The sequence below is a fragment of the Argiope bruennichi genome, chromosome 7 (genome assembly GCF_947563725.1).
Source record: "Argiope bruennichi chromosome 7, qqArgBrue1.1, whole genome shotgun sequence".
In the NCBI taxonomy this organism is placed as follows: domain Eukaryota; kingdom Metazoa; phylum Arthropoda; class Arachnida; order Araneae; family Araneidae; genus Argiope; species Argiope bruennichi.
In genome coordinates this window covers 90905390-90918573 of record NC_079157.1, presented here as the reverse complement: position 1 = coordinate 90918573, position 13184 = coordinate 90905390, and the positions used below count along the sequence as shown (strand labels likewise).

Below are 13184 nucleotides of genomic sequence, written 5' to 3'. Positions count from 1 at the left end.
AAATATATTATTGACTATGTTTACTTTTATAATAAAAATAACCATTTTTTAAAAAATATTTTATTTGAATGAAAAAGGATTATTGGAGTTTTTTTTTTTTAAATACCTAGTGAATCTAGAGCCATTTAAAGACTCATGAATCAGATCTGGAACTTACTAAACTTGGTAATTGTTCTGTTTCACCGACGCAGAATTCAGATTCTTGTAATTAAATAAATAAATTTTTTAAAAAAATACTGAAAATGTAATTTTTTGCAGAATATTTTTTTCTTTTTTATAAATTCCATTATTACAAAACAAACTAGAGATAACTTCAAACAATTTTTTAGTTTTTTGAATGGAAATATATTTGCTATTCAAAACAAAATGCAGTGTTATTGTAGATGAGACGTATTATTTTATATATTTAACCATTAAATTTTCTAAGATTTTAGATATATCAATCTCAAAATTGAATTAGCTACACTATGCCATTGTGTCCAGGGAAACGTGATGATCAGGTGGCCATGCAGCATAGTGAAGCATTTTGGTAAATGCAGAATGGCCCTATTATGTTCCAACCTATGTGCCCACCATCTTTGAAAAGTATGACCTAACATCAGTATGGAGACAGTTCAACCTCACACCATTACTATATCCAACAGGGAAGAAGAATCTGCTTACTTATATGGCAACTTCTCATCTCCATATTTGAGGTGCCCTTGATTATAATCATGCTTTACCATATAAGCCATATCTTTATTCATATTGTTGCGAAATTTCCGGGTTCGTTTGGATAGTGGAAGTTATATGGTGTGGAGAACGCTCAATCAGCAGGCGGCAGTAGAAAATAAAACAACGACGTTTCTTTACACGAAGACACACAGGACAGCACAAAGACGACAACTATATACATAATAGAGAAGGCAATTATCTTCAAGCTGAGACATGCACACAGCAGCATACAACGAGATTCTACTGCAGACAGTCGCGCACAGCTTAGTTCAGCACTAGCTTGACTCCGCTAATCTCTGGAAGGCCAGTTTTTTACTCTCGATTCCGACTACTTTACTACCGGCAGCTGCAGACTGCCTCCTTTTATAGGTCTCAGGAGGCGGGGCTAGGAGCGTCTCAACCAATCAGGAACGTTCGAGGCGTATCTCGGTTCCTAATGGACGGATCGGGAAAATTCTCGCTGTTTCGGGTATAATCTATTTTGGCGCCAAAGTCGCCAAATTCTGGGACCTCCGACGCGACATCCGGACGCCGTCCAATACAGATGACTGTAAAACGGTCTTTCTGATGATGGAACCAACTATGCTGGGAAGCAGCATTACAGATTCGTAACAATATCATGTTAGCATGATGTGACAATTCTATTGCAAACCATTGCAGTTTTCACAAAATCCAAAACAATTTCTAAGTTCATTTTAAATCTATGTTACAAGTATATGCTTTTCTATATAATTTTAGTACATTATACATTTCATAAAAAATTGGCTACTGTATATTAATATTACATTAACATTACATAATTACATAGCTATGGCATAAGTATAAGCTACCAATAACACTACACTTAACCCTGGTAAGAATGCTTTTATGGAAACATTTTTTAAAAAAATTCTTCATGCTATTTATCTCGATATAAGGCTATTATAAACAAAACTCTCTCCTCAAAATATTTCATAATTTTTAACCTTTATTCAACTGAGTGATGTGACATACATGTACTTTCTTTTACTGTTATTTTTCATTTTATTATTAAAATTATGAAAATGCAAGTAACAGTGAATGTTTTATTACTTTTGAAAAGCTAATTAAAGAATTGTATATTTTTTTAGAAATTTAATTAAAAAGGATGAATTAGTTTTGAATTATATTTTCTTAAATTTTATGTATAAGCTCATTTTCTTTTTCAGGTTGAAGCCAGTAAATATTTTGTTAGAAATGCTGCAAATCTTCCAAAAGCAGTATTAAAGGCTCTCAATAATGAAGCATTGAGCAGTTTAATCAGAGGAAAACAACATATTTGTCTTTCAACTTCTTCCTCTGGGGTGTGGTTTTGTAAAACGTTGGATAATGTGCTATTTTCAAATCAAAAAAGTCTAATTGGTAATAAAAGAAATATGAGTGTCTTATTTATTACTATTTTTCCCCTTTTTGTAAAAATATGTCTGAAATAAAGCAACAATTGAATGCACAGTTTATATTGTAGGTCATAAATGGAAATCAGTGGTTCCTCCTGGCACTGCATCTGCTACAAAATGGAAATTATTATCAGCAGTTGGAATCGCTTGTGGGCAGGGTATGTTTTTTGTTTGTTATTTTCCCCCACAATCACTACTCTTTGTACAAATAATAATAATAATAATTCTTGTTACTATTTCAAAAATTTGATTTTTTTTTTTTTAATATTTTCATCATTTGATAGCTTCTTGCCAAGATTTTGATGATTTCCATTGCAAAGCCATAAAATTTTGTAATCTTATTTCATAACTGCAATATATTTATAAAGTCAAATGATATTTTGCAAAATTTGAACTTAGATTAAAATATTTTTTGAAACTCTTTGTTGCCAAAGCTCAAAATGTTTAGAACTTGTGCTCAAAATCCACTATAACTCTTAATGAAATTACTTATTGATAGATGTTAGGGGTGAAGTAAACTGAAGAGGATAACACTCTCATTTCTAATCATAGAGAAAATCAAAAATTGACATTCTTTTAATTTATTCCTTCCTGTCTTTTTTGCTTTGCTTTTTATCTCTTCCTGAACTGTTTTCTTTCATTTTTCTATAACTTCATTTTAATTTTAATTTAAAAAAAGCACAACCTGTGTGTGTACTATAAATTTTTTACTGTAATTTTCTTCTTTTATATCTTTTTTCAAATAAAGACAATTATGAAATATTAATGCTAACTCAGACTAAATAATATGATTTTTTTTTTTTTTTCAAATTTTGTTTTATTCAACCTTTAGAATCTCTAACCTGGCAAATTAAAACACATCCAAAAGAATTGACTTGAAATGTGTGTTGTGAAAATTATTAGGTTCATTGTGTTGTTTCATCAAAAACTATTGTATCATGATCATATTCACTTTGATTTTTAAGTTTGCGTCTATTTTTAAAAATGTGCAAATCATTTCATTCTGACACATTATATGTCAGCAGGCATTATTTGCCATTGTAATGAACTACCTGTTTGTTCTGAAAAAGTATCACCTGAGCTTTCCTATAATCAAAAATTTAATTTTCTGTTGCAATCAGTATTTGTTAAGAATTGCAGAAATAAATTCATTGATGCTAAATGAGGAAATCTTCACTTGATCCATAGTTTAAAAATTGATTTGTTGATTTGAAATATTGTCAGAAATATGCAAAATATCTTAGAATACAATTTATCAATAAATTATATTTATTTGTTCAAAGCAACTAGTAACATAAGAAAATAGAGAGCTTGTGCAAATTTTGAAGGGCAGCTTTTTTTATTCATTAAAAGGATTATTCTAGATTAATTGTACAGAATTTTAAAGATCTAGAATTTACCTAGAAAATAATAATATTAATGAATATTTTGAATTAAGGACTATTGACTGACAGATTAACAGTTTGATTTCTATCAACTGTACCACAAGGACTGCTGTTTAGATTGCAGTCATATTTTTATACCTTCTTATATGCTCTTTTATATCCTACTTTAATGTATTTGTCATTAAAAGAATGTAATATAACTCAGTAAAAACTGGAAGTTAAACTACGGTATAAAGAGAATAAATAACAACTTGAGAATAATACATCCTCCCTCCCCCTGCATTAAAAATTTTTTGACTGAACAACTGGAAACACAGTTTAAAGTCTTTTCATATCCTCATCATATTATGCTTTAAAAAGTGATCATCCATTAACAAAACATAAATTTATGTTTTGTCTCCTAATATTTTTTTAAACTGGCACCCGAGACATTAATACTCCTTGACCCCCCCCCCCATTGCAATACCTCTGAAATAATGACAATAATTGATTGGGCATTATTTAAAAAGATTTAATTTCTTTTTTGATTAATTCATAAAATATTATTATAGTAAGAATAATCTGTCTCTTAATTTTTGGAAATAACTCAACCAAGTTTACGAAGCAAAGCTTTTGGAAATACACTCTTTCCCTTTCTGTGGAAGCATATACAATTATCCTTTTTCTTATTTAATTACACACTGTTAAAAAAAAGGGGGGAGAGAAAAAGAAGCAGCTTTCTATATTTACTTGAAAAATAATGTATTTCTCTACTAGTAAATTCCACTTCATTTATTTGAACAGATTCTGATTATTTCCATAAGTAGAGTTTAAATAGTTTGATATTACAAAATTCTTCTATGTTTCTTTTTGGTAAATAGTATTGTCTGGTATTAGACTTACTTTTGTTTCTATCCAAAGCACATAACAATTAATAAAATTAATGATGAATGGATGTTATTTATGATATTTTGTGAATACAAGCTATGAGTGGGTATTTTGTAAAATAATTGTTTTGTTTTATAGGAACTATTTGGTGTTTGAATAATACAGAGGAACTGTTCTGTTTGTTCTTGTCTACTAATACAATGATATCAGTGGAGCTTCCACGTGTTCCTGGTATAAAAAGTCTAATTCCAACCGCACAATCTCTGTGGTTGTTGTCAGAAGATGGGCAGATATTTTTTAGAAGAGGCATAACTCCTAACTGCCTTGAAGGTGTTTGGTGGCAAAAAATGGATCTAAGTCAGCTAGGTTGGTTTGGTTTGATATTGCAAATCATTTTAAAAGAATTGAGATTTATTAAATTATAGGTCATGGCCCTTATTAGAATTTCAAAAATTTTATAAAAAATATATGAGAAAATTGTTGTTAAATGGAAAACATTTCATTTAAATTTTAAATCAAATATATCAGTAACTATTTTTGTTTAAAATTAATTAATGGCACTTTAGCATTTTATATTTGCATTTATTTGTACAAATAAAATAATAATTTTTTTTTTGGTTATCAATTGTTTATTTTTATTCACATATAGAATAGTTGAATTCTTTTAAATTTAAAGGTGTCATTAATTTAAGAAATTCAGAAGGCTTTTATTAAACTAAAATGCAACTAAGTAATTTCTTTTGGTTATAAATTCTTTCATTTATTTTTGGAGCTCTTAATGAATTAAACATATTATTCAATTGATGTGCAACTGTTATCGTTTAATATTGTACATCTGATATAATTATTACAAATTTAAAAAAAAAATGTCTTATATTCCAATAAATTAAAAACTTTTCATCGGATATATTATTTTTTACGTCTCCATCCAACCTTTGCTCAAAAGCATGTAATTTAATTTTCAAAAATTATGTTGAAAGTATTTTTTTCTTTGTTTTTCAGAATATGTACTGGGTAAGTTATTTTAATTTTACTAAGCTATCTTGGAACTTCCACAGCTTCTTATCTACACTATTTCTTTAACATTTCTTTATTCTTTAACCAATAATTATGTTAAGAATAATAGATCAAATTGAATTCAATTATGAGATCACATTTTTTTAGAAATATGAAACTGCATTCATACTGCTCTCAATCCATTATTTTTTTACTATTGTTTTCAGTTTGAAATTAATTTTCTTTATTATTTATGCCATCAAGCTGAATTATTTACGTTTTTTTTATAATGAATTATTATCCGCACCCCCTACATCAATATATGTTCATCCATCCTTTAATAAATATTATGTCTGCTTATTTTTTCATACAAGTACTTTTTTTATAAACTTTCAATAAAATTGGATATAATTATGCTATCAAAAGCTAATTATCCTCTATTTATTTTATGCATTCAGGAATCCATATCTGGGTATATACTTTTTTCCTTTCAAAATTGAACCAATTCTAGTTCACTACTATATTACAATAAGTATTTTTGAAGTCATTCAATATTATAATTTCGGTATTTTATATATGTTTATTATATTATTCATTATTATATTTTGTAATTATCATACATTTGTACAACTGTATCCACTTGTTGGTTTAAATTTATCATGATTATATTTTTCTTTTCTCGTCTATTTCTTTTCCTTTTAGAAACATTCTTTCTCATTTATATTTACATATTTATCATAGCATTTTCCTTGCCTCAGCATTGCTTTGAATTTATATTCATTTATTATTTCTTATAAATAATGAAAATTTTTCACAGGTTCCGAGAGAATTGTTGATGTTAGTTGTTCATTTGAAGTGGCATGGGCATGCACAAATGAAGGTCATATTCTTGTTCGACTTGGCTCACTTTGCCCATCATCAGACAGAAAGTTACCCCAGGCATGGATTCCCTTAAGTTTTGAAGCTGAAGACTCAGTTTCACCTATTATGGAAAAGGTAGATTTTACAATGCATTTTATTTTCTATGAATATTTTTATTTTTCTGTAGTTCATGATTTGGAATTTTATATTATTATTAATTATCCTTATTATTTGGAATTTTATATTATCGTCTTGGGATAAGAATTTGTTGTCCTTTAATATGGGGCTTAAAAATCAATTTCTATATCAATTTTATTCATCCCCTAAACATCTAGAAAGTTTAGGTAACAAGATCCTTATATTTGGAATTTTATATTATTGCCTTGGGATAAGAATTTGTTGTCCTTTAATATGGGGCTCAAATATCAATTTCTATATCAATTTTATTCATCCCCTAAACATCTAGAAAGTTTAGGCAATTACTATCAGTGTAGCTTTTGCTTATTTGTTATTTATTTGTTTTATAGCTATTATTTATTTATAGATAGTGTTAATTGCTTTGAATAAATCTATAAATAAATAATTATTACTACTGTATAAGTTTGTTTCTTATTTTTGTTATAATAGATTATTATTATAGTTCTAGATTGTTTTTATATTATTATTATTGAATTTTATTATTTATATGTTTATATAAATAAATTATTATTACATTAAGAAATTGTATAATCACCAAATTTATTTTTTATCTTCTGACATCTATTTTTTTATTATCTCACTGATTTATTAAAAAAAATGTTATTGCCTTAGGGTGATAGTCATTGCTTTAATTTCATTTCAACTGGGATTTTCAATTTTTTTATCATTGTAGAATACAAAAAATTATTTTGTTTCATTAATAATTTATTGGATTTTTTTTGAACTGATTGTTATCAAGAAAGCTTTGCTTTTCTATATAAAACATTTCTGAACTTAAAGAATGGCTTTTATTTATTGCTTAATTATTTGTGTGATGCTTTGTATTTGTGCTTGCTCACTTATTTCTGTATTGCCTTTTGTTATTTCCTTTCCCCATCTGTTGCTTGAAGTTGTCTGCCATTGGAAAGAAGTTCCCTTTACCTTTACCGATTCAACCAAGTAGTTCTGAAGTTTTCTTTTGTAAGGTCTGTATTGATCATTTACTTACATTAGTAACGTCTAAAAAAAATTCTAATTTTCTATCACGACTATGCAAATTTCATGTGCACTGACTGGTTTACTAGAAAGGTAATTACAATAATCTAAAATTAGAAATATTTATCTTAATGGCAAAGATAGATATGTGTAATGTTCAACAATCTTTTTTTTTTTTTTTTCTCATGCAGTAAGACACTTTTTTTATTCAAATTCATATATGTTCTTTCACAAACTATTTCTTAATTATTTACACAGCATTCTTCTTGTACAGGAATGCACCACAGTTATGGTTCTAATTAAAATCTAATATTCAATATAAAATGAGCATATCTGTCTGTCATTGTAGATTTGATTAATTTCTAACACTAAGTGCAACCATTTGCTTGAAGGACATGCAAGAAATCTTACGATATCCTTCCTATTCTCTGAAAAAGAGCAAATATTTGACCAGTTGAGTTTTACAGCAACAATTAACTCTTTTTTTTTCAAGACAAAGGGCAACTGGCCAAAAGATATTAAAAGTAAAGAGAGAAAATCAAGAAGAGTTAAGAGAGGTCCTTCCCTTCATATCCTGTCAGAAATCAGCTGATGTACTTTCCTTGCATCTTTTTTGGCAGTCATAAGAATAAATACATTATAAGCCCTATAATATGATTATGATATAGTTGATTTATAGAAAACAGAATAAGAAAATTCTAAGTTCTAATTCTAATTCTCGTATGATAGAATTTTTTATGAAGAGAACAGAAAAAAGTTTTCCCATGTTTTTTAAATTGGTCTCTGTTCCTTATAAATTCCTTGTGGTGTTACTTATTTATGTCATCCCTTATTACAATAAACTTACCTATTCCAAAGTACATAATGTAATAGTGCAAAGCCAGAATATTATCTGCAAACTGATTAGAGAACCACAAGTTTAGCATTATGAATTAAAATTAATCATTATGAGTTATTGATATGGTATGTATATCATTCTTTTTGCAGAGGTTCAAAATCTATTGCAAAAATGCTGTATCATCTGCAAAGAAAAGTTTATGCACTTGTCATAAGTTTCAGTAATGTTTTTATTGCTTGCTGATTGCTTTATTTTGATCTCGTAATATATAATAAAAATAAGCTAAAAGTTTGCAGAGATATTTCTCCCTTCATCTTTCAAACACTTTGTCTTCATTCAATATAACTTATTGAAATTGTGTTAGTACAGTTTTTCAATTTTGCTGTGATATGCAATATAAGTGTCGTGAATTAATTTCACACTTTATTGATTTTATTTATCTTTTTTTGGTGAATCATATACATTCGAATACTTTATCTTGCATATTGGTTTTATATTTCCATAAATGTTTCTAAGTAATATTCAGAAACTGATGTAGTAGAATTCTAGAGCCATTTTTGGCTAAAGAGAGGCTACACTAACTGTCTATAACTTTTGATTAATAAATCATTATCTGTGATCTCCAAATGAATTTATCATTGGCTCTTTCATTAATATTTAGTACCGAATCAAGTATAAATTCTTTTTTCAAAGTATTTCTATTGATTTTCTGTTTTTTTTTTTATAACAGTTCATGGATATTATATATATATTTCCTGAAAACATATTTTCTACCATGAGACAGAATAACAATTGGTAGTTATAAGAATAAATACATTATAAGACATGATTTGATTCATACAGATTTACAAATATCTTTTATGTAGCTCTTTTTCAATTACTATTCAGCTTCTAATAATTCTATAACATTTGATTCAAAGCTTACTTTTGCTATTTTATGGCTACATATGTATTTTTGATTGAAAATACTTATTTCAGGTGTATGTGGGACCTTTAGGCCACCCTGTTTGGGCATTAGATAACAGAAGCAATGTTTATGTCCGTGAAGGAGTTTCTGTCAGTATGCCTATTGGTAAGACGTGGACCCTTGTTCCTGAACTACAGGCTAAGTCATTATGCATCAGTAGAAATGCTGTTTGGTTGCTAAAGAACTCTGGAAAAATCTTCAGAAGATTTGGTGTAACAGAGAAAAATCCTTGTGGTGATTATTGGAAACAAATACCTGGAAACATGGATTATTTATCTGGTAAGATATTTAAAATTTCTTGTTATAAAAACTATTTGTGTGACTTAATATTAAGATACAATAGATCATATATAATCTGAACCTCAGAAATCTAATATTTTAGATAATTCAAACTTTAAAAAAAAAAAAAAAAATTCTGAAAAATTGTTATTAAAAAATTAAAAAAAAAAAAAACAACATTTACAACTTAGAAATAAAATTCATGTTTATTATTAATTAAAAAACATTTAATATGTTTTTAAGAAATGAAAGCAGCATCTTAATTATTAAAAACAAATTTAATTTACCTTCTTTTGATATAGGGAACTAATCCTGTTTTGACAATGCGATCTTGCATTTGAACTGCACAAATATCGCATTAATTTGTATAACAGCAGTGCAATATTACACATTGCATAGCACCAGTTCATGCGCATTACAGCATCTACATTGGATACAAGAATCTATTGAGATGTCTTCTTCTTTACTTGCCATGAATTATTTTGATTCTTGATCATAGAAATGATATTATATGGGAACAATGATGCTGCACTTCAACAAGAATTATTACATTCACATGAAACTCATTTCAATGCTATCAACACTTTGAAACAACATAACAATAACAGGCTTTATTGAGGTAACATATACGAGGTCAGTGCAGTAAACACTTGTACAAATTAGACAACAGGTAAAACCAACTCCATCATTTTTAACCAAATAAGCTATTTTTAGTATGTGTTATCAAAGTAACTGTAAATTGCTCTAGCTAAAGATTTTCAACCTTCAACTTGTTTACCGAAGACTCCACTGTATCAAGGGGATTATTGATAGTTCTTTTTATACTCTTTCATAGAGTACAAAAGGTGTTACAGTTCCAGTATTTGCATATCAAGAGTATTTTTCTGAATATCTAAGAATAATCAATCCATTCAAAGATCTCACTAACATTGTGCTCCATTGTTCTCTTCTTCAATTAAAATATATTGATAATTTTCATCTGGTTGGTATCCACTTATATGCTTTTCACTAAATCTGCTTACTCTATTCTGATCTGTACAATTTCCTTACTGACCAGAGGTCATAGCATCATATCTTGAAAGATAGAAAAAATGGTTCAGAATGCTACAATAATTTATTTTTTATTTCTAAAATGAATAAATGGAATTCCCAAAAGTGGAATATCAAACAATGATTGATATGGAAAAATTTATCATGCTTCTCTTTGAATAGATTAGGGTTTTAAAACATTGCATTATTAATCAGGCCTGTTTGAAGTTTAAATGCAAACATTTAATCTAAATATTCATATTTTTTACAGTTACTGAAGATGATGATCTTTGGGGTCTTAAAGATGATGGCATGTATCAGCATTCATCTTTTGTTCTGAATTTTGCTTCAAAAAAGAAGGCGAAAGAACCACCTGTTCGTAGCATTTCTGAAGAAGATTGGGAAGATATAATGGTTGATTCATCCGATAATGAATTGTAATCAAATTTAGTATTCTTATTTAAATAAATTTGGGTATGATTGTTAATTTTAGGCAATCAAATTTGATTAATACTTATTTGAAAATTTGCTTTGGTAATCTTAAATATTTTGAGATTGTGAATGTATTTGCATCAGAAGAGTACTTAATATGAGTATATACTTAATACTTAATGAGTATGTACTTAAATATGAGTCTGATTAATTTCATTGATTTTGTATTGTTGAATCGAATTCAGAAAAAAATAAATCTGAAATGTGCATTTTAATGTTTAAAAGCCCAAAAATTATTTTTCATAATGCTCAAATTAAATGAGCCATATTGCCACAAAATATTTTTAAGCTATTATTGTTTACCCCAAGCATTGAAAATTCATGTTAAAATACAAGCAAATAAAAAGAAAAGCATGATTTCATCAGTTTTGACTTATATAAATTAAAATCTGAAATTCCATATAGAAACGATTGTAAACATATGTTCACGATAAATAGTTTTAAACCTTCTGATTTGAAAATTAAAACTTATTTTGAAGCATTCATTTAAAGTTTATTTTCAAACATATTTTTAAATAAAAAGTTACCATGAAAAGATTTTTTTTCAATTATGGTAATTTGTTTTATTTGTGTATTAAGTTTTTCATCTTCATTTTTTTTCTACTTAATGTTTTTATAAATTTTCATATCTAATAAATTTGTTTGCTTGCATTCTTTTCAATTTTTTGAAATATAATTAAAGAGGTGATGAAGTTAAAGATAAATAATTTAATCCCTTATAAAAGCAAAGAATTTTTATGTCATTGCATCCTGATTTGTTTTTGTTTCATTAGGGAATCATTATTTTTCCTAAATATTGCATATTTACTATTTTTGATACACTCTTATGTTGGTGATTTTTTTTCTTTTTTTTTTTTAACAAATGCATTTTTTGGGAAGAAAACAAGGAAAGGTTGAACTTTGCTTTAACATGTGTTGATGTTACTTTTATACAGAATAAAAGAAAGACTTTTTCATAAAAAAAATGATTTATTAGTTTTAAGTTTAGTATAATCAAACATAAAAAATAAAATCTAGGAAGAACATAGAAATTCCACATTAGAATAGTTAAAAAATTATTCTAAGAATATAAATTCTTACTGAATTAATATAAGTGTTTTTTTATTTAAAAAAATTCTTGTAAAATATCGAATGAAAAGTAATATTTCTGTTGTGTATTGTATAACTAAATATTAGGGCAGGGAAATGAGACTGAATATTTTGCAAAAATTTCATACAACAACTTTTTTTTAATAATGAAAAGAATAATATATTTTTAATGTACCTGATAATTATTTTTGCAAAATTCTGAAATTATTTCTGCTGCTAATTAGCCATTTTAATCTGATGTACATTTGTAATTGATGAAGAACTATTGCTAATATGATCTAATTATAAGTATCAATTCAGTTTTTTTATTTTGATTTCACCAAAAATTTCAGTCCTCTGATTTAAAACCATTTTTAGAATTGAAATTTCTACAATATTATTTGTATATATATATAATGTTGTAGAAAGTGAAAATTGAGTATTTGTGTATGAAATATTAGACTTTAAGTTTACAGTTTCGTCATATATCTATCAAGAAAAGCTATTTAAACAGGTATTGAATCAAATATTGTACAAACATTTTTCTTAATAAAGAAATCACTTTTTAGTCATTAATAAGAATTTTTTTTAAATATTTTTGCGCAATTATGTCTGTTTACTTATTTTTTTAATGTGTAATATAAATATCTAAACAATGTCTCTGCTGAAAATATTATTTTTATATTTATAGATATGTATGCTCTATTTATAAGGTTAAAAATATATTCTGTATCCAAGAAAGTTATTCTATCTAGGAGGGGTATTTTTTAGAATAGTAGTTTTATATCTTTTGTTTTCATTAGAGTTTTTTACATTACTTTTTTAAAAATTAGTCATGATTTGCTGTTGTTGTTTTATGATAAAAGATCAATTTCTGATGTATGTGATATTAAATTTATACATTTTTTATAAACTTGATTCATTTTCATGTTTATAAACTTTGTTGCCATAAATATTTGTTTTGTTGTGTTATCGTTTAATCTTTTTTGGAGATACAATTGTATGGTCACATTTTTTTATATTTTGATAAGGAAATTAGAGACTCAATTCCATTAAATATTTTTCATGAACATGGTACTGATGCTTAATTTTGTAAATGA

At 26.9% G+C, this 13184-nt stretch overlaps 1 protein-coding gene across 4 annotated transcripts in view; it reads left to right on the top strand.

The window, feature by feature from the left end:
* Positions 1–12844, top strand: part of LOC129975210 (tectonin beta-propeller repeat-containing protein 2-like) — a 32299-nt gene extending 19455 nt beyond the window's left edge. For 3 of the 4 annotated variants that reach the window (XM_056088197.1, XM_056088199.1, XM_056088198.1), the window contains exons 11-17: positions 1902–2094; positions 2198–2287; positions 4520–4747; positions 6195–6373; positions 7327–7401; positions 9228–9495; positions 10796–12844. In XM_056088197.1, the coding sequence (XP_055944172.1) occupies positions 1902–2094; positions 2198–2287; positions 4520–4747; positions 6195–6373; positions 7327–7401; positions 9228–9495; positions 10796–10965 (1203 nt within the window). In that variant the 3' untranslated portion in view covers positions 10966–12844. The remainder of the gene's footprint in view (positions 1–1901; positions 2095–2197; positions 2288–4519; positions 4748–6194; positions 6374–7326; positions 7402–9227; positions 9496–10795) is intronic. The other variant, XM_056088200.1, reaches the window with a different exon arrangement.
* The last annotated feature ends 340 nt before the right edge of the window (positions 12845–13184 follow it).